This window comes from Danio rerio, chromosome 11 (assembly GCF_052040795.2).
Source record: "Danio rerio strain M-AB ecotype USA chromosome 11, GRCz13ab, whole genome shotgun sequence".
Lineage (NCBI taxonomy): Eukaryota > Metazoa > Chordata > Actinopteri > Cypriniformes > Danionidae > Danio > Danio rerio.
In genome coordinates this window covers 32,542,399-32,569,944 of record NC_141031.1, presented here as the reverse complement: position 1 = coordinate 32,569,944, position 27,546 = coordinate 32,542,399, and the positions used below count along the sequence as shown (strand labels likewise).

General features: G+C 34.2%; 2 protein-coding genes and 1 long non-coding RNA gene across 5 annotated transcripts in view; 2 read left to right on the top strand and 1 right to left on the bottom strand.

The window, feature by feature from the left end:
* The window catches only part of zgc:113276, a 15,650-nt gene extending 7,021 nt beyond the window's left edge, over positions 1 to 8,629 (top strand). For 2 of the 3 annotated variants that reach the window (XM_087272398.1, XM_087272397.1), the window contains exons 5-10: positions 271 to 565; positions 679 to 812; positions 2,530 to 2,769; positions 2,851 to 3,012; positions 5,255 to 5,344; positions 7,868 to 8,629. In XM_087272398.1, the coding sequence (XP_087128524.1) occupies positions 271 to 565; positions 679 to 812; positions 2,530 to 2,769; positions 2,851 to 3,012; positions 5,255 to 5,344; positions 7,868 to 8,035 (1,089 nt within the window). In that variant the 3' untranslated portion in view covers positions 8,036 to 8,629. 3 annotated transcript variants of the gene reach the window in all.
* pir (pirin) lies at positions 8,181 to 27,315 on the top strand. Its single transcript, NM_001002550.2, has 9 exons — positions 8,181 to 8,626; positions 8,739 to 8,831; positions 15,422 to 15,502; positions 17,999 to 18,205; positions 20,825 to 20,909; positions 23,614 to 23,658; positions 24,286 to 24,368; positions 24,463 to 24,529; positions 26,507 to 27,315. Exons 1-9 carry the CDS (start codon positions 8,534 to 8,536, stop codon positions 26,623 to 26,625), a joined length of 873 nt encoding a protein of 290 aa, NP_001002550.2. The 5' UTR covers positions 8,181 to 8,533; the 3' UTR covers positions 26,626 to 27,315.
* Positions 25,279 to 27,546, bottom strand: part of LOC147834845 (uncharacterized) — a 14,605-nt gene continuing 12,337 nt past the window's right edge. The window contains exon 3 of the long non-coding RNA XR_015502722.1: positions 25,279 to 25,334. This is a non-coding gene — a long non-coding RNA (uncharacterized LOC147834845). The remainder of the gene's footprint in view (positions 25,335 to 27,546) is intronic.

Sequence of the window (27,546 nt, the reverse complement as noted above, 5' to 3'; positions counted from 1 at the left end):
AATATGATCAATTATCTCATTTGGAATGCTATGTGTGTTAATATTTTTTAAAAATTCACTGAAGACTCTCTTTTTTATACTTGCCTATCTGTATGTTATGTGTTCGATCAGTTTGATACGTTATAAGGCCTCTTCTTAAGTGTAAAGTGCTTTAAGAATTAAGTTATGTAAGGCACTGAACAAAAATACATTTTAATTTTACTTGCATTATGGAACGTGCATTATGGAAAAACTAAATTATGGATTACATTGCCAAGGACTTCCTCTCAGGTTCGCAAATATGACCTGGAGAGTGTCTTAATCAAAGCCACGGTGGACAGAATCATCCCAGTCTTAACTGAGGACGAGAGCAATGTGAAGTTTTTCAAGGTGACGCTACACACTGGGGAAATTATAGAGGCGAAATCAGTGATCATGGCGACGGGGCCCTCAAGGGCGCAGATGGCAAACATCCCATGCTGGGTGCAGGCAATCCAGGAGAACTACCCAGAGGAAAGTCTGCGACACACCGTGCAGCTCATGCATAACTTCTGTACACATGAAGAGCAGGGTGAACATTCTTCAGGTGAGCTTTTGACCAACCATATTTAAAGCCAGCTTAAAGAATAAACTGGCATAATGTATTAGGATGATGTGAGAATGTATTAAAGCAGAAAATCTATATGATAATTTCCTCAGGTTCTCCAACTGTGTGTCAGATGGGTCAGAGAGTTATGGTGGTAGGTGGAGGTTTGACCAGCGCCCATGTTATTTCCATTGCACTGAAACAGGGTGCATGTCATGTGACCTGGGTCTTACGTAAACACTTACAGGTAAGCACAGTATTAACACAAGATCAATTTATTGCACAAACCTTTAATATGATATTAACACCAGCTTATATTTAGCAAGTCTATGATGATAATGTTGCCATCTATAGGCTACTGTAAAACAATGCCAGTGTTATAATAATTATAGATAAATAAAAAGGTCTGTTGGGAAAAATTCTGAGATTGGCTTGAGAAAGCCTAATGTCTGAATGCTTAAAAAACTTATAGTGTTTAACTGTTTGAAAGTATTCAAGTAAATAATTATCAACATTAAAATAGCATGACATTTTAAATATTGCCACTAGATGGCTACAGTGGATCGCTCATTTGGTATTTGCAGGTATTGTTCATAGATTTCGAGGCAATATATTGCACAGCAAAACTAGTTATCTGAGATAAATTACGACTCACCCAGTTAGCCAAACAATCCCAGAGTGGCCAATGTCATGACCCAAAAGTTAGGTTTCAAGTTAAATTAATAACTGATTAAAAGTGAAATTTAGTGATTAAAAATGTCTATTTTGCAGATAAATACAAATATGAAAATTTGCTCTTGTGACATTAGCAATTATCTGTGAAATTTATCAATCACAGAAATAGTCTGTACTTTCAATAATTAGAAATGTTATTTTTACCTGTCACGAAGTAATAGTCATCTTCCTCCAGTGATAAAACGAACTTCAACCACATCTGTTTTCTCATTCCTTTTTAACCAGTTATTGTAGTCTTTGTGGACAAATAATCCACGAACATTTCACACTTTCAAAACTCTAGACGCGCCTCTGAGTTCTGATTTCTTAGCTTCCGGCTTCCCATACATGGACTAACAAATTAAACAAGCAAAATTATAAATAATTATTAATCCACTTCAAAATGCTTTCTGGTTGGTTAAGTAGATAATTAATCGCTTATTTAATATTATTTATGTAATTATTTATTCACTCATTCATTCATCCATTACTGTTTAGAGTAGAGAGCTTTTGGGCTTTTTTTTTTTTTTTACGGCATACCAGGCATTCATCCGGCACTGGCGTACCGCATGTGAGCCAAACATGGCCCGGGTTTGGTAGAGGTGGCACCGTCTTTAGGGTGGCACACAAGGTTTGGGCCATATTTAAAATGTAATATTTAGCCCAAATGTTAAAAATTGGTATGTGGGCCACTTAAGTGTGATGCTAAATGTCTTGACCCACATTTAAAATACATTAAAATAAGTTTGAGTCAAAAATATTCAACCAAGGTCGCTTTGAGAAAAAGCATGTCCATAGTGTGCCCGAAGTGCAATGCTTCACGGGTTTATCAGTTTCATTGGAATCATGACACACCAACCTATCTGGCCCAGTTCAGATCCAGTTGTGAGTTATTAACTTGGCTGTGACCCAGTCTATGTTTGGACCTTGTCTGGAAACCAGACTTGTTCCAGTTATGTCCTGTAATTCACTGCGGCATGTGGGCCAAGCAAAACCTGATTGATTGGGCCGGAGCTGGGCCAGAGAAATTTGTCTCTGTGGGATGGTTACAAAACTTTTATCAATAAGCTAATTGAGAAGAGATTACAGAGCCATGAATATACAATTATAACATGGCTTTAAACAAACATATATTATAAATATTATTTCATTACAATAAGCATTGCAAAATTAATAAAGATATAGTTAACTAATTAATGGAGTATATAAATCCTCTCTGTTGAATATGACTCTGTTTCGCTCTTTGGCAGCTGAAGCAGTTTGACGTTGGGGATGTTGAGAGTCTTATTGGACGCTATTCACATGTTGAGCATGGGATCAAATTAGATGGCCTGGCCTACTTAAAGCAGTTCTATAATGAAAGAAGTCTTTATAAAAGACTAGTAATGATAAAACAAGCCAGGAAAGGAGGAGCAGTGACCCCTGAGGCCTATGCACAACTTCAGCCTTTTATTCAGAGCGGAAAGCTGCTCATCAGAGCTCACTGTCAGGTTGGTCACTTTTTGCTGTACTGCAAGGCTGCTGTGCTCGCGTTATTAACCACTCATCAGTATTCTGTGTTTTATCCTAAGGTGACCAAAGCTAAATGGTGTTATGAGTCTCAGCAATGGAGGGTCTCCTTGTGCAGTGGCGAACAATGGAGAGGAGAACAGATTTGGCTGGCAACTGGCTGCAAACTGGATGTCACTCAGGACCCTTTACTCTCTGATGTCAAGAGACAATTCCCCATTCATGTGAGAAAGTGATAATGTATAAAGTTTGCATCATTCAATTTCATATAACAATTCATTGTTATATATAAAAAAGTTGTGTAACAAACAAAGTTAAAACGTTCAAACAAAGTAAAAAAGCTACAAGTTACTAAAAGTTTGGGAGATAAATTATATATCATTTATACATACTTACTCCCAGGGCCATTTATATCGAAGTTGATATTTAGTTGCACCACATTCGTGTTTCATAACATCCAGTTTTTATAAGGCGAGTTGTTAGCCCAACACTCAACCCCCACTACACAATACACTACAAACAATTTAGCTTACTTAAATTCACCTACAGTACATGTCTTTGGACTGTGGGGGAAATCAGAGCACCCAGAGGTAACCCATGAGAACACTGCGAGAACATGCAAACTCCACACAGAAATGCCTACTGACCCAGCTCGGGCTCATTGTATACATTACCGTAAATATTTTCTTTAAAAAAATTATGTACAGTTGAAATCAGATTTATTGAACCCCCTTTGACTTATTTTTCTTTAAAATATTTTTCAAATTCTGTTTGACAGAGCAAGGAAATTTTACAGTATGTCAAATAATATATTTTTCTTCTGGAGAAAGTCTTATTTGTTTTATTTCAGCTAATTAAAAGCAGTTTTTAATTTTTTCAACTCATTTTAAGGTCAAAATTATTAGCCCCTTTTTGCTATATATTTTTTTCTGACAGGCAACAGAACAAACCATTGTTATACAATAACTTGCCTAGTTAACCTAATTAACCTAGTTAAATGTCACTTTAAGCTGTATAGAAGTGTCTTAAAATTCATTCATTCATTTTCTTGTCAGCTTAGTCCCTTTCGGGGGTCGTCACAGCAGAATGAACCACCAACTTATCGAGCAAGTTTTTACCCAGCGGATGCCTTTCCAGCCCATCTCTGGGAAAACATCCACACACACATACACTACGGGCAATTTAGCTTACCCAATTTACCAGTACCGCATGTCTTTGGACTGTGGGGGAAAGCGGAGCACCCGGAGGAAACCCACGCAAACACAGGGAACATGCAAACTCCACACAGAAACGCCAACTGAGCCAAGGCTCGAACCAGCGACCTTCTTGCTGTGAGGCAAAAGCACTACCTACTGCACCACTGCTTCACCGTGTCTTAAAATATCTAGTAAAATATTATGTTCTGTCATCATGGCAAAGATAAAATAATTCAGTTATTATTAATGAGTTATTAAATCTTTTATGTTTAGAAAATTTGTTCTCTCTGTTAAAAAGAATTTGGGGGAAAAAATAAACAGGGGGCTAGTAACTCTATACCTTCAACTGGATATTAGATAAAATTAGACAACATATTTGTATAGTTTTGTATGATACTTGATACATCACATTTTTATGGAATATGAATGTGTAGCAGAGGCCAGCTAGTGAAGTGCTGTTACGGTAAAACTCACTCCTCTGACCTCTAAAGGTGCTCTAGCGATAGACGTGTGGTCTTTAGCCTCCTTGGTAGAGCAACTGACTCTCATGTGGAAAGTTGACGATTCGATCCCAGCTCAGAGCGGGTTGGACTGTGTAGGACCGGAGGGTTACATTGATGCTGTGAACCAGATGTGAGTAAAGTTTTGGGGGGTAAGTGTAGCAGAGAAAAAAAATGAGTGTAGCAGAGGCCAGCTAGTGAAGTGCTGTGCAGGTGAACCTCACTCCTCTGACCTAAAAAAAAAGGTACTCTAGCAGCAGACATTAGAGGCCATGGTCTTTAGCCTCTTTGGTAGAGCAACCGACTCCCATGAGGAAAGTCGCCAGTTCGATCCCAACTCAGAGCGAGATGAATGGTGTAGGACCCGCTACTTATGTCTTAAGTTTTATAATAAAAGTTCTATAGTTTTTTGAAACAGTAACTAAGAAATTGTACATCTCTAAATTATATTTTAACAAAATGTAGGCATAATCAATTAAATAATTCCTTGTCTTTTAATACTCATGGTATATTTTAAACTAACAGGCTGTAGATATTTTGATAATAAATAATCAATTGTTAATTTAGAAGTCTTTGATAATTGCTTATTAAATATGACACGGAAAAATGTATAGCATTAAAATGCAACTCATAGTTTTATTCCCTTGCCTGAGAAGCTCAAATGCATTTTATTCTTAAATGTGTGTCATTTTTTTATTATTTTGCATGTGTATATTAGTCAACTTTAAGTTGATGAATCAGCACAAAGTAAAGCTTTTGCTGCTTGACAGGTCCTGGAGGGCTGGCCATGCATAACAGAATCTCTGAAGTGGACAGCAGGATGCCCTCTCTATCTGATGGGACAATATGCAGCACTTCAGGTGATTTTATGTTATGTTATGCTTATGTAATATGACCAAGTGTAAAATAAGGTGAAAGAAGTGAGTCATGGTACTGTGAGTCATCAATGAGAGATTCACTATTGTTCAGCACACTAACACAATGTCACATTTAAGACTTAAGATACTACTAAGGGTGTGTTCACATTTTTTCACATCAGTTCGCAGTTTTAGTTTAATTAATGCTTTTGTTAACCTATAAGGGTCAAAAATTACCTGCAGGGCTCAGCAGAAGAAAAAGGTAAACAATATTTTTCATCTTGAAATTTGGTGATTTTTTTTCTAAAATGACTGCAGCATTAGAAAAAAATTTTTTTTATATATTTTTATGAGGGCTGTACACATTTAGGGTACAACTGTTGTCCGTTTGGTCAGTTTTGACCCATCAGCTATAACGCTATTAGAATCGGATACTTTAACTTTTATGACTATGGTTTTGTTACAAACTTTTTACACTTACAGTATGCAGCTACTTTTAGCATTAGCAAAAATGCTAAAGCAACATTCTTACTTTAGTCATTAATGATTAAACACGGATGAAGAACACCACACTAATAAGAGAAATCTAGACATTCACATAGTTTGTGATGAAGATGAGGTTGTTTCCTCAAGCAAAATAGATTTAAAGATTAAAATTAAATTTGGCTGCTTTATTTTAGTGGTTTAGAGAAGGCGGATAATTATTTATCTGAAGGTTGAACAGTGGGTAAAGAATTCTAACACAGCAGGAGTTAAACATCCATGTTGCATGTCCATATTTCAGTGGCATCATCATTAGTTTGAAAGCAGATAGAATCATCTTTTCAGAGCTCTCAGTCTTCTTCCGATTGAACTCTGGTGAATTTGAACTAAAAAATGTAATGCAACAAGGACCAACGGCATCGAAACAAACCAAAAATAAGACACATTACAAGATATAACCATTAAAAAATGACAGAATGCTCAAGCATACAGGTTTTGCTTATGACCCATTAAAGTTAAATGACTTTTAATTTCAGGCTGCCAGCCTCTGCGCTTCCAGTGAACTGTCTTTACATTATAAAATAGATCTGCACTTGCCTGCTGATCCTGATGGGGTTAGTGCTAACATGGTCTTTCATCTCGTTTTACGCTTGAACAACTGAATGAATGCTTAAGTCAATTTAACTGAATGTATTGTAATTACATTACAACATGGGTGCTGTAAAAGGAACCTTATGAAATTGAAAATAGTCACATTAAGCTTTCACCAGAAGTTTATCCTTGACTGAAAAACACTAGCTGTGCATATTGCCCACACAGGCACCAAAACGTGTGTACTTGTTAATCCTCTATTTCATGTGACTGTTGGGGTTAAAACCAGGGGCGGACTTAACCAATAACCAAGGCAAGCAGCCTCTTAGGGCCCCAGGGGATTAAGGGGCCTTGACAAATGCCAAAAAGCCTATATTAATCAACTCTTTTATAAATGTTCTATCATATGTTGTAAAATCTGTATGTAACCGTCAAGAGTAGTAGGGTCTGTTAAAATAAAATAACATTGCACAATGAAAATTTATTCAATTCATTAAGTTGGACTAATCGTAAATTAAATGGCTAATTTAGTTGAAATAGCTGCAAATTAGTCAGTTAGAACTTGTTTTATTTGTGAATGTATTGCATTCAATTTTACATTAAGAGGATAAAGGTTGTGGTAAAAATAAAATTATAAAAATGTATATTTAAATATCTCTTTGTACTTTATATATATATATATATATATATATATATATATATATATAGATAGATAGATAGATAGATAGATAGATAGATAGATAGATAGATAGATAGATAGATAGATAGATAGATAGATAGATAGATAGATAGATAGATAGATAGATAGATTGATTGATTGATTGATTGATTGATTGATAGACTGATATTATAGTCTTACTTGTTTTATTTCAGCTAGAATAAAAGCAGTTTTTTTATTGTTAGAAAAAAACTTTTTAAGGACAAAAGTATTAGCTCTTTTAAGTTATATATGTTTAAGTCTACAGAACAAACCATCATTATACAATAACTTGCCTAATTACCCTAACCTGCCTAGTAAACCTACATAACCTAGTTAAGCCTTTAAATGTCACTTAAAGTGTCTTCTAAAATATCCAGTCACATATTATTTACTGTAATCATTGTAATTACAAATAAATCAGTTATTAGAGATGAGTTAATAAAACTATTATGTTTAGAAAATTTGTTCTCTCTTAAACAAAAATTGGGGATATAAATAAACAAGGGGGCTATTAACTCAGGGGGGAGGGGTAATTTGACTTCAAATATATCATAATAATCATAACAATATTTATAATAATCTACAGAGTAAAAAAAATCTATTGAGAAAGAGAATGTTTTTAGTTTTAATGCTAGGGCCCCATACCCGGAGTCCTCCCCTGGTTCTTTAAGATATAAAAAATGGTATTATATTTACAGATCTACAGTGAATGCCTCAGCCCATTATGATCCATTGTTTTGCAATATCCACAGGTTGGGCCACATGCTGTGAACCTTGCAGGGGGTCAAGCTGCAAGTATACGGATTTTCAAAGACCTCATAGCTCAAAACAGTGGACTAGAGGAGAGTAAAAAAGCATGCATGGAGAAGACCTGCACTGAAGAGTACATTTCACACATGCATGGTCTCATGTGGCTGTAATACACCTGAGGAGAGAGGAGGAACCAGATCAACAGTCTCTTATGTCAAGCTGACAGCTTCAAGGAAGAGAATGATTCATACAGGAAATGCTGAGAACAGCTTTAAAATGTCACTTCAGGACAGAAGATGACTAATAAAATGCTCCAGTTTTCTTAAAAGGCTCTCATTTTCTTAGCCTCACATGTCATATGTAAATGCACAGTCACTCTTTTGTGGCTCACAATATTGCATAGTCATTGTGACATGCACTGCGCCTTTAAATAATCCGAATCTGAAGAGATGTCATCTGCAAAGGAAGTAAGCCATGACAAACCCAAAACGTCAACACAGTATAAAAACACACCTGTCGTAGCATGAACTACTGTATATACAACAGCGAATAATAGTGTAGTGGGCATTTGTGTATAAATAAGCGTCTTGATCAGTCTGGGTGTATTGGTGGCGCTCACAAACTGAGAGCTAGCTATTGTGATAGGGAGATATATACAGTAGGTGTTTATGATGATCAGAAAAGTTTCTAAGGTGGTTTTGAGCGTCGAACAGTCCGAAGGAGTCGGGGCTCGAGTTCGCAGGAGTATTGGACGGAGAGAGGTACGTTTTATTTTGATATTAGCATCACTACAGAATTGCATGTTGTTGTTGTTGTACTATTATTTTGAAATTCATCATAATTGTAAAGCACAAAATTAATTATGTTTTCCAGCTAAAAAATCTAGACCCGTTCTTGATGTTAGATGAATTCTGCATCGCCAAACCAGCTGGCTTTCCTGATCATCCTCACCGTGGATTTGAGACGGTAAGTTTTATTTGACAGGAGCAAAGCTCGATACATTTTACATTATGAATCACCACACTGCTGCGAACGGAAAAGACGACACTTGTTGTCAAATCGATGCAGTCAGATAAAATTAAATGAAGTGAATTGCGTGCTAATATTGCTAACAAATAGTTTGTTGTTGAAAATTAGAAAGAAAACACCCTATGTTCCGCCAGAGGGCGGATGGTGGCTCATATAACGATTTTCGTATTTGGAAGTATTCAATTCTCAGCACACATTAATTTTAGTCTTAAGAAGACACTGGTACATGTCAATGTTTAACTGTATAACACAATTAGGCGCCTTATTTGTCTGACATACAGTAAAAGACCTGTTCACAGTTAAACTTAAAATGACCAACTGCTGTGATTGGTTCTCCCATAACATCGATGATAAAAGTAACGCGTAGAGCGTGATGACACCGTTTTCTGTCCTGACGAACGGTCAGCCTGAATAAAACATTTTTTTTGACATTTGGAATCTTTTTGTGAATTAGAGGAGGAAACACCTCGAATGAATGCACATAACAAAATGTTTTTTGAATGCACATAACCAAATGTTTTGGTTTTATGTTAAATATCTTATATTTAAACTTCCATATTAAAAACTGTTTTCTTGTAAAGATATTTTTTGACATGCAATAATAATAATAATAAAACTCTTGGAGCAAAATTTGTTTATTAGTTTGATTATATATGGGAAGTACCATGTACACAAAAAATGGTCCAATCCTGAACCTTACATGTATTTTTATATATTTAAATTTGATATCAAGCATTATATCCAAACCCTAAAGGACAAAAATAAAAAAGCTATGAGGGTGTATGCAATATTGTAATCATTTTTTTTTATTGCTAATTTCTTGTAATTTACTTATGCCCTGTAATTTTCTTTATTTTTGTTTTCTTGTTCTCTATTGATTCGTTCATTTGATGTGAAAATAATTGTAAGCACTGTATTCCCTAATTTTTTTGTACGCTATTGTTCTTGTTTTGCAATAAAAATACAGCAGCCTGATTGATTAAATATTACATTTTCCACCTAAATAATGACATTGAGCGTCTTCAACTTTAATTCAATTAAAAATACACCAGGAAAAGGTAAAAAAGAAAAAAATGGAGAATGTGTCATCAAAAAAGAGATTTAACACAACTTTGTCCACTAGAGGGCTCGCAGGTTCTTAAAAATTTAGCCAAAGTTTTAGGGCGGTCTTTAGGTTCTTGTGTATGTTAGCTTTCATGATGTTTATCTGTTAATATAATACTGAAACAACACAAAAAAATCACTTTTAGCAAGCATTTAACCTGTTATAACCATATTATAACTATACAGTAGCTATGGATAAATGATGTTGTGACATCAAACAATGCACAAATAGGTTTTTGCTTGAACACAATGGATAGTTATGTCATTTTGTTTAGAACAGGGGTTCCCAAACTTTTCAACGTGTGACACCCAAAATAACAATGCCAGTGTCTAGTGACCCCAAATGTTCTCTGAGGTGATTATAGATACATAATCCTTGCACATAATGGCGCACACATACCAATAGGCCCAAGTCTGTATATCATTTAATTTTAAAGAACTCCACTCGGAGACCATCCTCCATGTTCAGTTGTGGCCTGTATTTGTTTTGATGTACATGAGTGCCGTAAATGTGTCAGAAAGTTTAACCTGGTGCCATAAAATCTATGTGCTGCATCTGATGCTATTGCTGTGTCTTTAATATAATCACCCCAGGGGTCGCAAAAAATCGAAAGGCTGATGGCTCTTTATTTGCATGTTGTTTGTAATGTTTATCATTAGCATGTTATTAACTATTATCTACTATTATGTTCTTCAGTAGGTTATTGATAAAATATATTCATTCTAATAGTTTAATAAAATTCATTTGCAATTGCAATGAAATTGCAATGTATTTCATATTAAAAGTTAAAAATAAGCAGCATCTCTTTCAAATAAAATAAAATTGTCAATGTAGTGCAAAGTAAAGCTCAAGAATGAGTCCATCGGTCTTGACCAGAGATCAGATGTGGCTACAAAGCGGCCACTGAGGTATTAATTAGTCTCAGATTCAGCGGGGTCATGTGACTCCATGCGTAGTAGGAAAAGTATTTGAGAAAATTAGATCAATTGTAAGTTCTGAATATTGATTTAGATTCTTTTTCGATTAATAACCCAGCCCTATGGTGACTTTATGGTAGCGTTTATGTGAATTCAACTCACAAATAAAGTACTTTTTTCCAACATGTACTTTCTTTCTTTTTTTTCTTTCTTTCTTTCTTTCTTTCTTTCTTTCTTTCTTTCTTTCTTTCTTTCTTTCTTTCTTTCTTTCTTTCTTTCTTTCTTTCTCTTTCCTTCCGTCCTTCCTTGTTTCTTCCTTCCTTCCTTTTTTCTTTCTTTCTGCCTTCCTTCCTTTTTTTCTTCCTTCTTTCTTTGTTCCTTTCTTTCTTCCTTCCTTCCTTCCTTCTTTTCTTTTGTTCTTCCTACTTTTCCCTCCCTGCTTTCTTTCTTTCTTTCTTTCCTTCCTTCCTTGTTTCTTCCTTCCTTCCTTTTTTCTTTCCTTTCTTTCTTTCTTTCTTTCTTTCTTTCTGCCTTCCTTCCTTTTTTTCTTCCTTCTTTCTTTGTTCCTTTCTTTCTTCCTTCCTTCCTTCTTTTCTTTTGTTCTTCCTACTTTTCCCTCCCTGCTTTCTTTCTTTCTTTCTTTCCTTCCTTCCTTGTTTCTTCCTTCCTTCCTTTTTTCTTTCCTTTCTTTCTTTCTTTCTTTCTTTCTTTCTTTCTTTCTTTCTTTCTTTCTTTCTGCCTTCCTTCCTTCCTTTTTTTCTTCCTTCTTTCTTTCTTTCTTCCTTCCTTCCTTCCTTCCTTCATTCCTTTCTTTCATTCTTCCTACTTTTCCCTCCCTGCTTTTTTCTTTCTTTCTTTCTTTCTTTCTTTATTTCTTTCTTTCTTTCTTTCTTTTTTCTTCCTTCCTTGTTTCTTCCTTTCTTCCTTCCTTTTTCTTTCTTTTTTCCTTTCTTTCTTTCTTTCTTTCTTTCTTTCTTTCTTTCTTTCTTTCTTTCTTTCTTTCTTTCTTTCTTAAGAAGCCCTTTGACACAATAGTACACCACAAAGAAATTGAAATCTGTATGTATCCAGTATCATCTCTAGCAGTGTAAATCCTCAAGTACTGTTCGCACAGTGTTTCAGGATGCACGGTCATTAAAAACGCTTCCTTCAAAATGACAGTGTTTTGGCCAGAACCAGTCCCAAGAGTATTTTCTGAAACTTGACTAGAAAAAAAGCTGATCAACTCACTTAGCCTCCGAGTTCGTCTCTTTGATTATTTATTTACAACATCTGATGTACCCATTTGTTTACTCACAGTTTGGCAAGGTCTCTGGCACAAACCGTCCCTATGGAAAGTGGGTCTGTGCGACTGTGGAAATCATTAAGACTTGTTTATGGGTTTGAAGTCATCATTTGCCAGCACTTTAATCTCAAACTCTGTAGAGAATGACTCACTCTGTGTGTCACCTTCTTTCATGAATGGATTTTTCTTCCAATATTTGTAAGCATAATTGAGAGATTTGCCTGGAAACTGACTCATTAACTGAGCACTCTCAAGCCAAATCCTGTAAAAAAGAAACATTTATTCTCTCTCTGGTAATTTGTTATGCAGAGATGTATAACACACAAACAATATACAACAGACTTCGGTCAGAATAGATACAAATTAAAATGAGACTGTGTGAACATGTACTTTCTAGATGTTAAATTCAGACAGAATCAGCGTCTTTTGCCTGAGAAATGCAGGTGTGCTTGCTGTGAGTGGTCATGTGACCCTCAGATCACAGCTGTGCTTCAAGATCACAGGCTGCCTGTGGCCATGGGTCAAGCAAACCTCAAAAGTCAAACGCTGACCTTGTACCCTGCCTCCTGCATCCCACTGAGAGCAACATTTTCTGGATGGGAGATTACATGCAATATGTCCACTCTGTATATCTGACCATCTGACTTCACCATTTCAGATTCATTTTTGCTTTTTATTGCAGAAAATGTTACGTGGCTGCTGACAGTTTTTGTGAATTGACAACATTTTGGTTCAAGTTTTAGATTGACACATTAGCAATTATTTACATTTTTATTTATTATACTTTTATCCAAAGCAGCTTACATTGCACTGAAGGCACGTGTTTAATCAGTTTGGCAAAGCTAATCTTGCTGTGTTAAAGGCATAGTTCATAAAAGAATGGATATTTTTGGTCCCATTTTGTATGAAATGAACAGTAGGTCATTGTTTTCAGAAACATTTTTTGTTGTGCTGGTTGAAAGTCTCTTTACATTCCAATAGTAATGATTAAAGTAAAATTATCTAAATGTATTTATATGTATTTTTATATTCTGGGTAAGGCATAAGACAAAAAAAAGTTTGTCCAATTAAAATTTTTCAGACTGATAATTACCATAACTCTATTAAGTAGCACAAACTGTCAACAAATGTAGATTTGTACATCTGCCAGCTATTTACGCAGATCAGCCATTTGCCAGCAGTAAAAACAAATGCTGAATCAAAACTTGCTAAAATCCTTAATCAATGTTGGAGTTACTTTTGCATGCTGGAGGAAAGATGACACCATGACTGAAGTATTTATTTTAGACAGGTAATGTTATGTTTTAAAACTATTTTAGTCAAGCAGATGTGATGTAGATTGTGTTGTTACGAATGGGTTAAATGCACAGAAGTGTTGGTCAGCCACTGAAATCTTCCGATCGATGTGATTAATTTCAATTTTCAATTTCATAAGGAACCCTTTACATTATCAATTGTGTTGATCTTTATTTAGTTTAAAAACATAACATCAGTAAATAGCGCTTTTCCGCCTAGCCTGCTTTACTGAGGTAACGTTGGTTTTATATTCATATTGGTTCATTTTTGAAAAATGACAACCTGTGACACTCCCTATATTGTTTACCATGCTACTACTGTATGTATATTGGGTCTGAAATAGCATGTATGTATGGTTTAGTAATAAGTGTAATTCTGCATGCCACCAGTCAAGCACTAAGCATACAGGACAAAGCGCATGAGAGAGTGATACCTGCGATCCTTGCATGCATGAAATATTGCACATTATGACAAGATTTGCTTGCTACACAACAGAAAATGTGCTAGATATAATACAGTTATTCTGTATAAAGTACTATAAAGTTTTCAAACAGGCGAATGACATGATCTAGTGGGTCTCTGTCATATTTAAGGTGCATGTTTGTGATTTTAGGAGGTGTTGCTTTGGATGGCAGAGGAGGCACTGTGTTTCTAAGATATTACTGCACCTTTAAGTAGCCTTAACTAGTATGTACTTATTGTAATTTGTTACAATGTACTTATTGTGTAAATACACATTTTACTTTTTACTTATTACATTTATTAACACATTGTACTTTATCAGATTTATTAAATACTTACTTGTAATTATATCTGTAATTAATTTCTGTAATTACATTTAAAAATCAAATGACCAGTCTGATGAAAAGCTGTGTGCTCAAAATATCACACGCTTTGTGTCAGCATTTTTAAATTGAATACATTTTAATTTTTGGAGCTTTGGTGTTGCCGCCTTTTTGAATATATATTTAGCACTTTTTGCATTTTGGCTGAGCACCAAATTAAAAATTATGTTCATGCTTTTGTAATTTTTTTCATGATCTGGGGACCATCCCATACACCTTAAAACCTCCCTATACCACCAAACCCGTCCCTAACCCTACCTGTATCCCATCTCAAAAGCACCAGAAGTGTTCTGTGTTCTACTTAAATACACAGTAAAAACATTGTATTCATTTTCTGATGCAAGTACATAGTAGTAAAGGTCACCTAATTTAAATTCATTCACCCTCAAGTGGTTACAAATGTTTCTGAGATATTTTGAAGAAAGCTGAAAACCTGTAACCATTGACATCCATAGTAGGAAAAACAAACACCATGGTTGAAGGTTTCCAGCTTTCTTTAAATTATCTTCTTTTGTGTTCAACAGAAAAAAGAAACTTGAAAAAAGGTTTGAAACAAGTAAAGGGTGAGTTAATGATGAGAGGATTTTCAGTTTTAGGAGAACTTTAAGCCTCAAGCTCCGTTTTGGCAGAACTATGTTTTTGATGCTGCATTAATAAATTTATGAGACATTTATATAAAAATGTTTATTTATATCTTTTGGTATTGTGTACTGTAGCGTTTCAATAGTTATGTCAAATGATTATCAGTTACTAACATTCATATGATAAACTAAATCTGTTTTGTGCATTTAACTTTATAGTCCATCAGGACATTAGCAAAGTCCCTTGAACATAAACCTTTTGTGTCTACTCTGTAAACACAGGCCCTGAAATATGTTTCACCTTTCACCTGTACAATTCCTGACATGTTTATTTTCCTCTAAATGAAAGTAAAGTTGATGACTTTTCCACACTTACTGTCTTTTGCGTCAATATTTCCCTAAGGAGCTCCTGCATACTCGACTACTGAAACTTTACATCTGAGAGTTTTCATTTTGGTAAAACTGTGGATGGTTAAAACCATTTGCTTTTTTGCACAGGTAACATACTTGTTGAGTGGAGTAACGGCCCATGAAGACTCCTGTGGTCACAGCGGGAAGCTGGAACCTGGAGACCTTCAGGTAGAACATCCATAAACCTGCATAACATCTCTTGAAATAGTTAAAGCAGCACTTGAAGTGTGATTATTCTTAAAATTTTATGGTGAATTTATGCACAAATCCAGTCATTTAATTAGTAACGCAAAATATTTACTCAAGATTGCTTAAGTAAATTTGCAGTGCTGATAAAAAGGGTTGTCTAAAATGTCTCGAAATGCTGAAACATTGCTTAAAGACACTGTATGTACTTTTCATCACTAGACGGCATATATTCACAACAAACAATTGCAAAAGCATGTCACTAGTTAAAATAGTTTATAGTATAGCATTCTAGATTTAAGCATTCTTTGAAACATTTGGGATAATTTAAATATTAGTCATATTAGTATATATATATATATATATATATATATATATATATATATATATATATATATATATATATATATATATATAATTTTTTTTAGTTTTCAAAAGAAAATACATATATAACTTGCATAATCTCTCATACAGAAAGAGACTTAAAGATTTTGCATATGCTTTGTATTTACTTCCCTTTAACAACAACAACTATAAATAAGTAAAACATGGCGAGCAACAAATCCTTCAAAAGATTTCCTTTAAAGAAGAAAAGATATATATTTAATCGCATAATATTACATTTAAAAGGTACAGTTCAGGAAAAATATTGGTGAAATATACTAAATCCATTTACTCCAATTAAGAAAAATGTATTTAGTTTGTGTTCCTAAAGAAATAGATTTCCCATGACATATATAGTGTGTACTTTATCAATCCATTCTTCAACTGTAGGTGACTCTAATTTATTTATTTTGTATAATTACTTTTTTAATAGCTGCCAGAAGAATAAATAACAGTTTGCTGCCTTTATTAATTCATCCATCTAAATCTATATTACCTAAATATAAAGATTCACATATAAAGACAATCTCCACTTCAAAAATAGCATCTAAATGTATGTACTTTTGGATATTTTAATAAAAAAAATCATGAATACTGTGCCTTTAAGGTGCCAATTTTGCTGGGCACAACTCAGTAATTTTAAAAGTAATCCATACAATAATAAATTTGTGGACAAACCCCAGCAATTTTAGCTGTAATACATACAATTGGAAATTTTGGCCAAAAATGTTAAAAAAGCACATTTTACCAATTAACAAAAGCTTAACATTTTTCATAACATTACTCAAGGTACAGTTTTATTGTCATTCAACCATTTTTGTATGATGAAATCCAATGATTTCAACAGTTATCCACAAAGTTTCAGATGGGTTGACATTCACTCTTGAACACATCGGGTTTTCTTTATGTCACTCTCAATGTTAATTAATACCATATACAGTATAGAGGTGATTTTAATAGTAATTTGCACACATTTGTAATGGATTCAAATTGGTCATGTAAATTCACTGTGATGACAAAAATGTGGCATCTGCAAGAACTGTGCATCATGTATCATTACCCCATTTACTATGGACTATTTTGCCTGCAAAATGTCAATAAATTTTGCTGATTAGAATGTAAACTGAAAAGGATAGTTTAGATTAAAATGTAACCTCCATCATCGTTTACTCACCCTTCACTTGTTCAAAAGATATTTGAGTTCTTCTGTTGAACACAAAGTATATTTTAAAGAATTCTGTTTGATATTCTGGATACTATCAACCAGCATTTTTCAAAATATCTTCTTTTGTGTTCAACAGAAAAGAGAAATGCAATGGATTAAAACCACACAAGGGAGTGCAAATAGTGAGACAATAAAAATTTTTGGGTGAGCCAAGTTATAGACTAAATATCTATTATTTGGTGTTGTTAAAGTATAAGCCACCATTCTTATTGTTTCATAATCTAAGCTGTAAAAATAGATTGAACATTTTAAAATGTCAAAACAATTACAATTAAAGCCTTAATGAAATCTATTTAGTTTTAATAGGGAGTTATATTCAAGCACACACACATTGGCCAAATGGACTAGGAGCTAGTATGTCTGTAGGGCACTTCCTGAGTTTGAGTTTTCCTGTGTCGTAAAGCTGTCTGCCGTTCTCCCTGGTCAGTCACAGAATGTTTTAATAGGTCTTTAATATGTCTGTAGCCCTCACTACTTTAACTACATCTCACACCCAACCTCCAGCTACTGAGGTGAAACTGTGTCACCATTAAACACTTGGGGACTCCCTAATAATACAAGGAGCACAGACTAGGGAAAAGCTTCTGAGTGTTCATGGCTATAGGTCCCCTAAAAGTATGCTAAACTTCAGTATGAGTGGAAATTTCCACTGAGAGAGAAGGAGAAAGGAAGAGGATAACAAAACATACCCCATTAGGCATATTAATCTGTTGTTGTAAAGCTGAAATCGAAGCTCCTAAGGGTTTTGTATGCACAACACGAAGATAACATTAAACAGTGTGATTCCTTCAACCTAGTTTTGCAATTGGGAGAGTAAATCATTTGTTTCCTTTCTTACTTCGATAAATGTTCTCTTTCTGTTGTGTTAGTGGATGACTGCAGGTCGTGGGGTGATTCATGCTGAGATGCCTGTGTCGGATGGACGCATTTATGGTCTTCAGCTTTGGGTAAATCTGAAAAGCACAGATAAGATGGTGGAGCCTCAGTACCAGGAGCTAAAGAGCAAGGAGATTCCTAAACCTAGCAAAGATGGAGTCACTGTGACCGTCATCTCTGGTGAAGCTCTTGGAGTAAAGGTATTTGTTTTTAAGTACAAGCTACTATTGTAGGGTTTTTAGTGTTAATGTGGTATTAGAAACTGCTCATATGCAGTGGAGCTTTATTGTTAAAAGATGGTCATCTTGTTTAACGCTTGTTAGCTTACAGTGCTTTCCACAGGTTTGAAATATACTTGCAGGGGTAGCCGGATTGAAACACACATAAATGGTAATCTACTGTACATGTGACAAACAAAACTACTATATTTGTATTTATTATTACACTTTTGTACACCTTTTCTTTTCAGTGGGTTAAAGTTATTAAAAAAGGCTTTTGAAATAAAAGAAATCCACAATTTCTCTTATTTTTTATGCTATTTAGAAGCCATGTGCACCCACTGACAGGTAAAGGTTGCTCTGTCTCTCTCTCTTTCTCTCTCTCTAAAGTTGCTTTATTGGCATGACATTTAGTACAGTATTGACAAAGTATATTAGAGATGTAGAAAGTACTGTATGCAATATATTACATTCTTTAAATTAAAATATACAGAAAATGAGAAACAAATAACTGAAAAAATGAATAAAACAGACATTATTCCTCAACATTATTTTAAAATAAATAATTATTTAATAATTACTACAATAAAAAGTGTAGATTATTAGAAAATTAGTTGATTCACCTTTTCTATTGGTGTACAACTATTTTGCAGCCAGTATATTTTGTTCTCTCTGAGTATATAGTAAAGTTTATCTGAGTCATTTATTAAATGAATAATCATTTAATGTTTCTCTCGCGACTCTCTGTGCACATGCGGTCAGCAGCAAAAAGGTTATGTAAAAACGCATACAAATAACGGCAACTTTAGAAAGCGAAAGTAAAACCTAAATCCCAGACATTTTAGGAGATTCAGAAACTACAGTTAGACGCGTTTTGGCGCATAAGATGCATCTCTCTGGGTCTGCAGAACACGTGAGATTGTTTGTGAGAGTGTTGGTGGCTCTCGCACACACAGAATCAACAGTAGGAAACATACAGAGTGAGAGAAGATTTTCCACTGGTTAATCGATGGCAAATGTTTGCCTTTCTTGAGTGGATACAAAAAACTGTAAAAGGACGCTAATAATAGTATTATTCATGTGTTGCCACTAAATGTATATATCTGGACGGCCTGTAAAGTCTATGTATAGGAAGCACTGGCTTATGTCTATAACTCTGAAAACCTAATAGATTTAATAGATTTATTCAATAATACTTATTCATCCAGTAATAAAACAAGTGTTGACTGAATCATACCATTTGTAAATGTTTTTTTTTTTTTTTTTACCTAGATCTCCATAAATAAGATATTGTCAGATATTAATATTGTTTTGATGGTTTGGAATGTGGTAAAATCTTAATTTACGTTTTAAACAAACAAGCAAAATGTGATTCTTAGTTTATCCTGATTCATGCAGCCCTGTACAGAATTGATTTCCACCAAATTATAAAAAAACTCATTAAATGTTGTACTTGTGCTGGAAGTGTCAGTTGTTAGTGAGTTATTTATTGGAGTTAATTAATTTCAGTCAAAACTGTGACCAAAATTGGTCCGAATTAGTGGTAAGCGAATAGATCTAATTATATATATTATTATGTATATAATTTTAAATCACCATTCTGTAATGATTAACAACCGACAAGTTATGGAAATTCTTTGCAAAAAAGTAGTTTTCATTCATATTAGTCTTTTTAACATTAATAAATATGCTTAAGCCACATATGATTTACAAGTAGTGTACTGGCTTAAAAAGCTGGAGGTTGAAGCAGTCGCTGTCATTTTTAGATATACTAAAGCATTAATCTGAAATATGGAGGATTTTGCCAGCCAAGAGGCCTGCTTGTTTATCAGGTGATTTAAAACATAAGCTCTATGTAATTACTCTAAACTCTCTGAACCAAATCGGTGAGTGGAAAAAAAATTCTGCTCTCCTCTGTGTGCCTGACACTTGCATCTGTTTATCATCTATAAGTTTACAAAGTGTTTATATGTCAATCATAAGTTTATCAGCATATTTAAGTTATTTCTCAGGCTTCCGTCTGTGTCATTCCCTTTTATGATTTAAAGCAAAAGTACACAGTCCTGAAGTGACGGTGAGATGCTATTATATTTGATCCAAATGTCCAAGTGCTTTGTAAATGTTCCAGCCAATCATAACGTCCGATTTACAATCTGATCCTAGTCTCTGTTGTGTCTAATTGCTGCTGCAAGGGCATCCTATCTCCCTCCTCTCAGACAACAGCAGGAAATTCGGAGCAGGCTTCATTGGAAGTGGTTTTTGTAAAATGTTTTAAATGTAAAATGTGGTCACGGAGGGTTTCTCTAGGGCAGATGGGGTGGATGCGGCGCTGAAGTTAAATGTGGGTCAGCCAAATGCTTAGGCTTACTGGAACCAGATCTGCACTGGAACTCACACACAATGTTTTTACATCTGTTAGAGCTCATAATTTAAACAACATCCAACAATTTCATTTGTTTTTTTGTCTTGTAGCAGTAATCTCATAAAATGGATATGTTATGAGTAAAGAACATAAAATGTTGCTGTCACAGTAGTCTTTTGCTGTAAAGCGTTATTTTTTCCAGATCATGTTGTGGTATTTACATGCATTTTCTATTTCAGTCAAAGATTTACACGAGGACTCCAACCATGTATCTTGACTTTTTGCTGAAGAAAGATGCAAAACACATGCAGCCTGTTCCAAAAGGTAAAATGATTATTAAATATATTTGTTTTTCCCCACATTTTAGGGAAGAGGCGTTTTTCTGATAAATCCAGTTACTTACAGACAAAGTGAAACTTAATGACTCACACATTTGTCATTTATATTGGTCATTTTCCCTAGAAATGACCAATATATTGGTTTTCATTTAAAAAAATGTATGACTGAAAATATTTCCCAATAGAAATTTAGGATAAAACAGCTTTGCGTCATATATTGAGTCACACTAGCTATGTTTCCATCCAAAAACGTGATTAACTTAATGCGCAAAACAAGATTATTGCATAAAATATGTGCAAATGAAGCAGCGTTTCCATCCAACAAATCAAAGAGAACAAAACCGTCACTTCCTGATTAACTGGCGCATAATATCAACAGTAAAAATGGCATTTGCTGCGGTAGGAGAAGCTGCATGAATCTTTTCCTTATTTAATAAATTTCTTGCACCTCAGAAGACAATGCCAACATGCAATTGATGCGTGGTGGCGTTTGAAGGTGTGTGACGTGCTGCGCAGACACTCTTGACAGTTCTGGCGGCAATTAATAACATAATAACACAAATACTGAAATAGTTAAGGCATTTTAGAATGACCAAAACAACATTTCAGATGTTTTACTGTGTGTTCAGCCTGCTGGTTTGTCCTTTCACAGACATTTTTATCATCACATAATCTCTTACAGCAAAATCACATGACCCTTTTTTAATGCACATACTGGAATTTGTTTGATAAAAGTATTTAATTGTAGTCTATGTGCCTCTTTTCTTAGCGAATAAAAAGTTTATCCTACTCAGTTATGCGCATATATTTTTCTTATTTTTCTTTATGCGCCTCTTGGTGTTTCCATCAAACGATTTTTTTTTTTTGGATATGCGCAAAAAATTAGGTGGATGGAAATGTAGCTATTGTCTCCTCTTTTGGCTCATCATACTAAAACTAAATGGTAAGTAAATAATCCTAATTTAATGTGAACAATATGACTCATTCAGTGCCCATGAATTGTGCTTGTATATTAGGGCTGCCCAATATTGAAAAAATATTGCAGTTTTTTTTTTTTTTGTATGATAAATATTGTAGTATTGCAATAATTATTGCAGAAAAAGTATACAATATACAAAATCGCAAAATACAGTGTCAGAAGATGCTTTGAGCATGGTCTACAGTTTTCTGGAGAGTCGAACAGTATTCGGGTACAGAAATTGAATAATCACAATGCAAACAATGCTTTTCTTATTTTGTTTTATCTTTTAAGTCTAAATATTTTTGAAAAAATCTTAGACCAAGTAAAAATATTGTTAAGTTTTCACCATCAGAAGTGAAAATTATTATTATTATTATTATTTTTGCTTGATTCAAGGAAATTATCTGCCAGTGGGATAAATGAAATAATCTTGTTTTTACTTTGAAATGTAGATATAAGGACTTTTAGTAATAAGTAATTAAGTAAATAAGTAATTTTTTTTTATTTTGTGCAAAAATCATATAAATTCCATTATGATTATTTTTCCATACAGAGATTAAATAAAATTCCGTAGCTTCTGGTCAATTATAATTCAGACTGGACATGGCATACCTTTGCGATGTGACTATTGCGGATGCACATATTGCAATATTGATGCTGAAACGATATATTGTGCAGCCCTATTATATATAGTGCATGGACGAAAGTCACTGCAGCTTTTTGGCATCATTATTAAGGTTGTTGTACATCAGAAAATGGCCTCATAGCATCACTTAAGTGACTGCTGTAAAAGAAAAATTGCCAGTGTATTTTTTTCTGTTTTGTTTACATCCATGAGTCATTAGAATGAGCTTATATGAGAAAATGGTAGTAAATAATTTTTAATTTCTTTTTCAAATTGATTGACTTTATTATACTTCAATGTGTCATCAAGAAACTTGGGATATTTTGTTTTGCCTGAATATATATTTTTTGACTCTCAAACTCTGAAATGGTTGTAATTCATGAAAATAGACAAGTTTGGTCCGTTTATTTTCAATTTAATATAAAACTAGTATTTAATAAATATTTTACTATGAGGTTTTGATTATGCACCACATATTATTTAAACTCCACTGAATTTTTATGGGGCGTGGCAGTGGCGCAGTAGGTAGTGCTGTCGCCTCACAGCAAGAAGATCGCTGGTTCGAACCTCGGCTCAGTTGGCGTTTCTGTGTGGAGTTTGCATGTTCTCCCTGCCTTCGCATGGGTTTCCTCCGGTTGCTCCGGTTTCCCCCACAGTCCAAAGACATGTGGTACAGGTGAATTAAGTAGGCTAAATTGTCCGTCGTGTACGAGCGTGTGTGAATTTGTGTGTTGATGTTTCCCAGAGATCGGTTGCAGCTGGAAGAGCATCCGCTGCGTAAAAACTTGCTGGATAAGTTGGCGGTTCATTCCGCTGTGGCGACCCCGGATTAATAAAGGGACTAAGCCGACAAGAAAATGAATGAATGAATGAATTTTTATGCATTCTGTAACCAATCAAATTCGGTTACAATAATACTTTTTTTTCAGAATTTGAAACCTTTCCAATATGTGTTTTGTCAAGACTAGAAAATTGATTAAAAGTACTATAGTAAATTGATGCCACATGTCAAAAAGTGGTCAACCTTGGATCTATTAAGCCTACAATTATTGCTATTATGTAACTGTTTTTGCATTGTTTTTAATTGTAGCATTGCTTTCTCAGGTTGGACAGCTTTCATCTACACCCTCGCAGGTTCTTTATGCACTGGTGAGTTCAAATGAAGACAGTATAAAAAGAAACTTTGTCCTCCTGGGCGAATGCACTACCATAGCAGCTTTATGTCCTTGATATTCGAGCAGGTGCTCTCTGATTATTTTTCACTTCCTCTCTCTCGGACATCTGACAGACATTCAGACTATTCGTATGATCTTGTGCCAATGGCAACTCTAAACTCTCACATTGAGAAATGAGATTGCCAAAGCAGTGTTTGATATGTTGATTTATCAGATTGATGTTGATGATTTCCAGGTTGTAGGAAATTAAGCATGCATTCATTAAACGGTATATAATCCACCTGTGACTTCAAAAGAGTTTTGACTTTCATTGTTCTCTGAAATACAATTAGCATAAATGGAGCAGCTGTTGTGAAACTGACATCTTGAGAAATTATCTTAAGTGAGTGGGTGGGATAAGATCTAGGACCATCTTTGCTTTACAAAACATCTCCTTGCTGACATTTATTCTGGTGTGTAAGGTATCTTGTCTTCAACAACCATGAGTCAACCTCAAGTTATTAGCCAAGTTTAGTTATGTAAAATGATCTATAGTGTATAATTTGTATAGGGTTGTGAAATCATTTTGGCTGGAAACTTATTTTTATTTCAATTCCCTTAGGCCCAGACAATGATTTGCGGACAATAGAGCCACACCACACGGTGGTTTTGGAAGGTGGTGACTGCGTCAGAATGGAAAACAAGGTTTTTGTTCAACATTTCCTCCAAATTTACTCTGGTTATCGTACCAATTTAGTTTTAGTGTAAATCAATTATATTTTTCCATGATTATTTCCAGGCTGCTGAGGACTCTCACTTTGTGTTAATTGCTGGCGAACCCATTAATGAGCCTGTAGTTCAGCATGGTAAGTTAAAATAATATTTGTTGTTGGTAATATAATGCTTTTTATTTCCAAATGCTTGAATAAGGGGGTTTGTGTCAATTTTAAATGGTAAATAAATTAATTTGCTCATTTGTTAATCGAATTTAATTATTTGAATGTATCAGTATTTGCTGAAATGTATGTACCCTGTATATTTTTAATCAAGTTAGGAAACATTTGCATGACAACAGTGTGCTAAAAATGGAAATTGAAAAATGGACACTTTTCACAAGACGGTTATGACACATTTAGCAGTCATCGGCATCTTAAATCATTGAAAATTTAGAATTTTTCATTTGTTTAAAAATGTATGTACATTTATAAAGCTATACTTTGTATTATATAATCTTTGCATCATATTACAAAAAAAATTATTAACACTTATGTCAGGCATTTCTAATGCAGCGTCTATGGGTAGGACAGTAAATTTGACGTTTTATTATTTTATTTTATTGCTATTTTATACTGCAGAACATAAAAGGGCTATAACATAACATTAAAATGACATCAAAATAAACACAATAAAAAAATGACAATTATTTAAAGAGAAGATTTAAGTCTTTAAAATAATTAACAGTTTTATGCTTTGGTATTTATTTATTTTTATCGTACACAGGTAATGGCATTTCTATTTTAAAGGAAGTTAAATTAGATTTTTTTTTACTGAAAATTTACATTTATGATTATGAATGAAACGATTTTTATATATAATGAGCAAATTAACAATATACCAAATTTTGAAGTCAACCGTGTTCCTGTCTTTCAACTTCAATTCAACATTCGTACTCTGCAAAAAAAAAAAAAAAAAAAAAAAGATCACACCAAAATAAATGAGTAAAAATAGAATCATAAAATATAAATTTGACATTGTTTTCTTCTGGCTACTGTTACCAATATCACAATTTTCTTAAAGTCTTGATACCACTATCATTGACTTTTTATTTATTATTATTATTATTATTATTTTTTTTTTTGCATTTGAGCAAATAGGAATGCAAAACAAATCCCATTCACTACGCTCTAGGTTTACCCAACTATGACCCATCTGCTGCTGAGAAACCTAAAAATGTGAAAAGGGTTCATTGAAATTGTTGCCACAGAACTAAATGATCAAAAAAAAAAAAAAAAAAGCTGTATCTCGCATGGATGACTAGTAGTTGGCAAGTCTGCACACATTTAACAGTTGAAAATGTATGCAGTCTTCAATTTTAAATTGAAAACAGTGTCATGTAATGATACATTTAGCATTTTTCAGGGAAACATTTTTCTCTCTGTGGCCTGAATATCGTCTGTATTCTTCATATAGAGAGCATTAATAACGCTCAAGTGCTACATCACTTCAAGGAAAACCAACATATCACACATTGGGGGTGACATGTTTAGACAGAAATCCATTAGACAGGCATTAATCATCAAACTTGCAAAACTTGACTTTAAGAATGGACAAAGTAGCCTTGATCCGTTTGAAGAGCAAATGAAAACAGAAACCTATTATACTTTTAAAAGACAACTATAATTATGTAGATAATATGGATGGAGCATTTTTTATTTATTTTTTTGCTGAAAAACGCACAGTAGATGTACATAGAGGCATATGTGAGTTGTCATGATGGATTCTGAACAAAAACACAGTCAAGCAAAACACAGACAATATCTTAGAGAAAAAACATGCGGTCAAACTGTAAATATGTGCTGTTGCCTTTTATGTAACTGAACTTCTCATCCTGTGCATAAACAATTTATCGTCCTTTTTTACCTGTAACTAATTTATCATTGTACTAAATCAACAATAACATATGTTCAATGTAATGTAATGTATATTTATACAGCGCATTTATTGAATATGGCCATACACCCAAAGCGCTTCACAACCAGTGGTGTGATTAACAAACGGTAACCTTTGTTGTCATATTGTTATCTTCATACAATTTTAATTTTTTAATTACTTGTTTGTTTCAGGGCCCTTTGTCATGAACACACAAGAAGAGATTGACAAGACCATCTCAGACTACAGATCAGCCACTAATGGATTTGAGAGAGCAAAAGTCTGGCGATCAAAGATTGGTCAACAGTTTTAAAGTGTCTTCAAGATCCTTCTCTGAGGGAATATATCTACTTTGGTGCCTTTACCTTCAGCTTCAGCAGCTCCGAACATACATTAGGCCAGGGATCACTAAACTTGTTCCTGGTGGTCTGGTGTCCTGGAGATTTTAGCTCCAACCCTAATCAAACACACCTGAACAAGCGAATCAAGGTCTTACTAGGTATACTTGAAACACCCAGGCAGGTGTGTCGAGGCAAGTTGGAGCTAAACCCTGCAGGGCACCAGACCTCCAGGAACGAGATTGGTGACCCCTGCATTAGGATATTTAAATTGTACAACTGACATTTATTTTAAAGCAAGATAGTATGTACTGAAATTTTAAATAAAGTATTAGTCGTCTTTCTAGTATGTTTATTAATAGATATTGTGCTCAAGGACACTTTCATACATCAGCTTAAATCATCTCAGGGCTCAGTGGGTAAAGTCAATTGAATTTGTTGATGACTGCATATAATACAATGACACTGATATATTTTATGTGTAACTTAAGGGTCCAAAATATGCTTTATATGTGGAATGTTACTCAAAATATTGCTGACCATTACATAGGCCATTTATTCTGATGTATTGCTTAAAATGTGTGTGACTTTCCTATGTACTATTTCTGTTTTTGGTTTGTACTATGTCTCTGTATCTGATCACAACATGATTTTCTTACCTAAAATCGGTGTCAAGTTTTCTTTTTTCACATCAACCTCAAGGAGTTTTGATCAGCATTTGACCACACAATTTCATAAAAGTGACCGTGTTCGGAATCACCACAAACAATCGGGTAGTGGATTCTTTTGACTGCTGATAATAGATTTCTCTGAAGCTTTTAAAGTAAAAGCATTCAGATGGTCCGATAGAGTGTGGGTGCAAAGAGAACGGCACTCACAACCCATTACGCTGCATT

Coding starts and splice junctions, on each gene's coding strand:
- pir (NM_001002550.2), top strand. CDS start 8,534: ATGATGATCAGAAAAGTTTCTAAGGTGGTTTTGAGCGTCGAACAGTCC. Junction 8,832..15,421: donor CTCACCGTGGATTTGAGACG/GTAAGTTTTATT, acceptor TTTTTTGCACAG/GTAACATACTTGTTGAGTGG. Junction 15,503..17,998: donor TGGAACCTGGAGACCTTCAG/GTAGAACATCCA, acceptor CTGTTGTGTTAG/TGGATGACTGCAGGTCGTGG.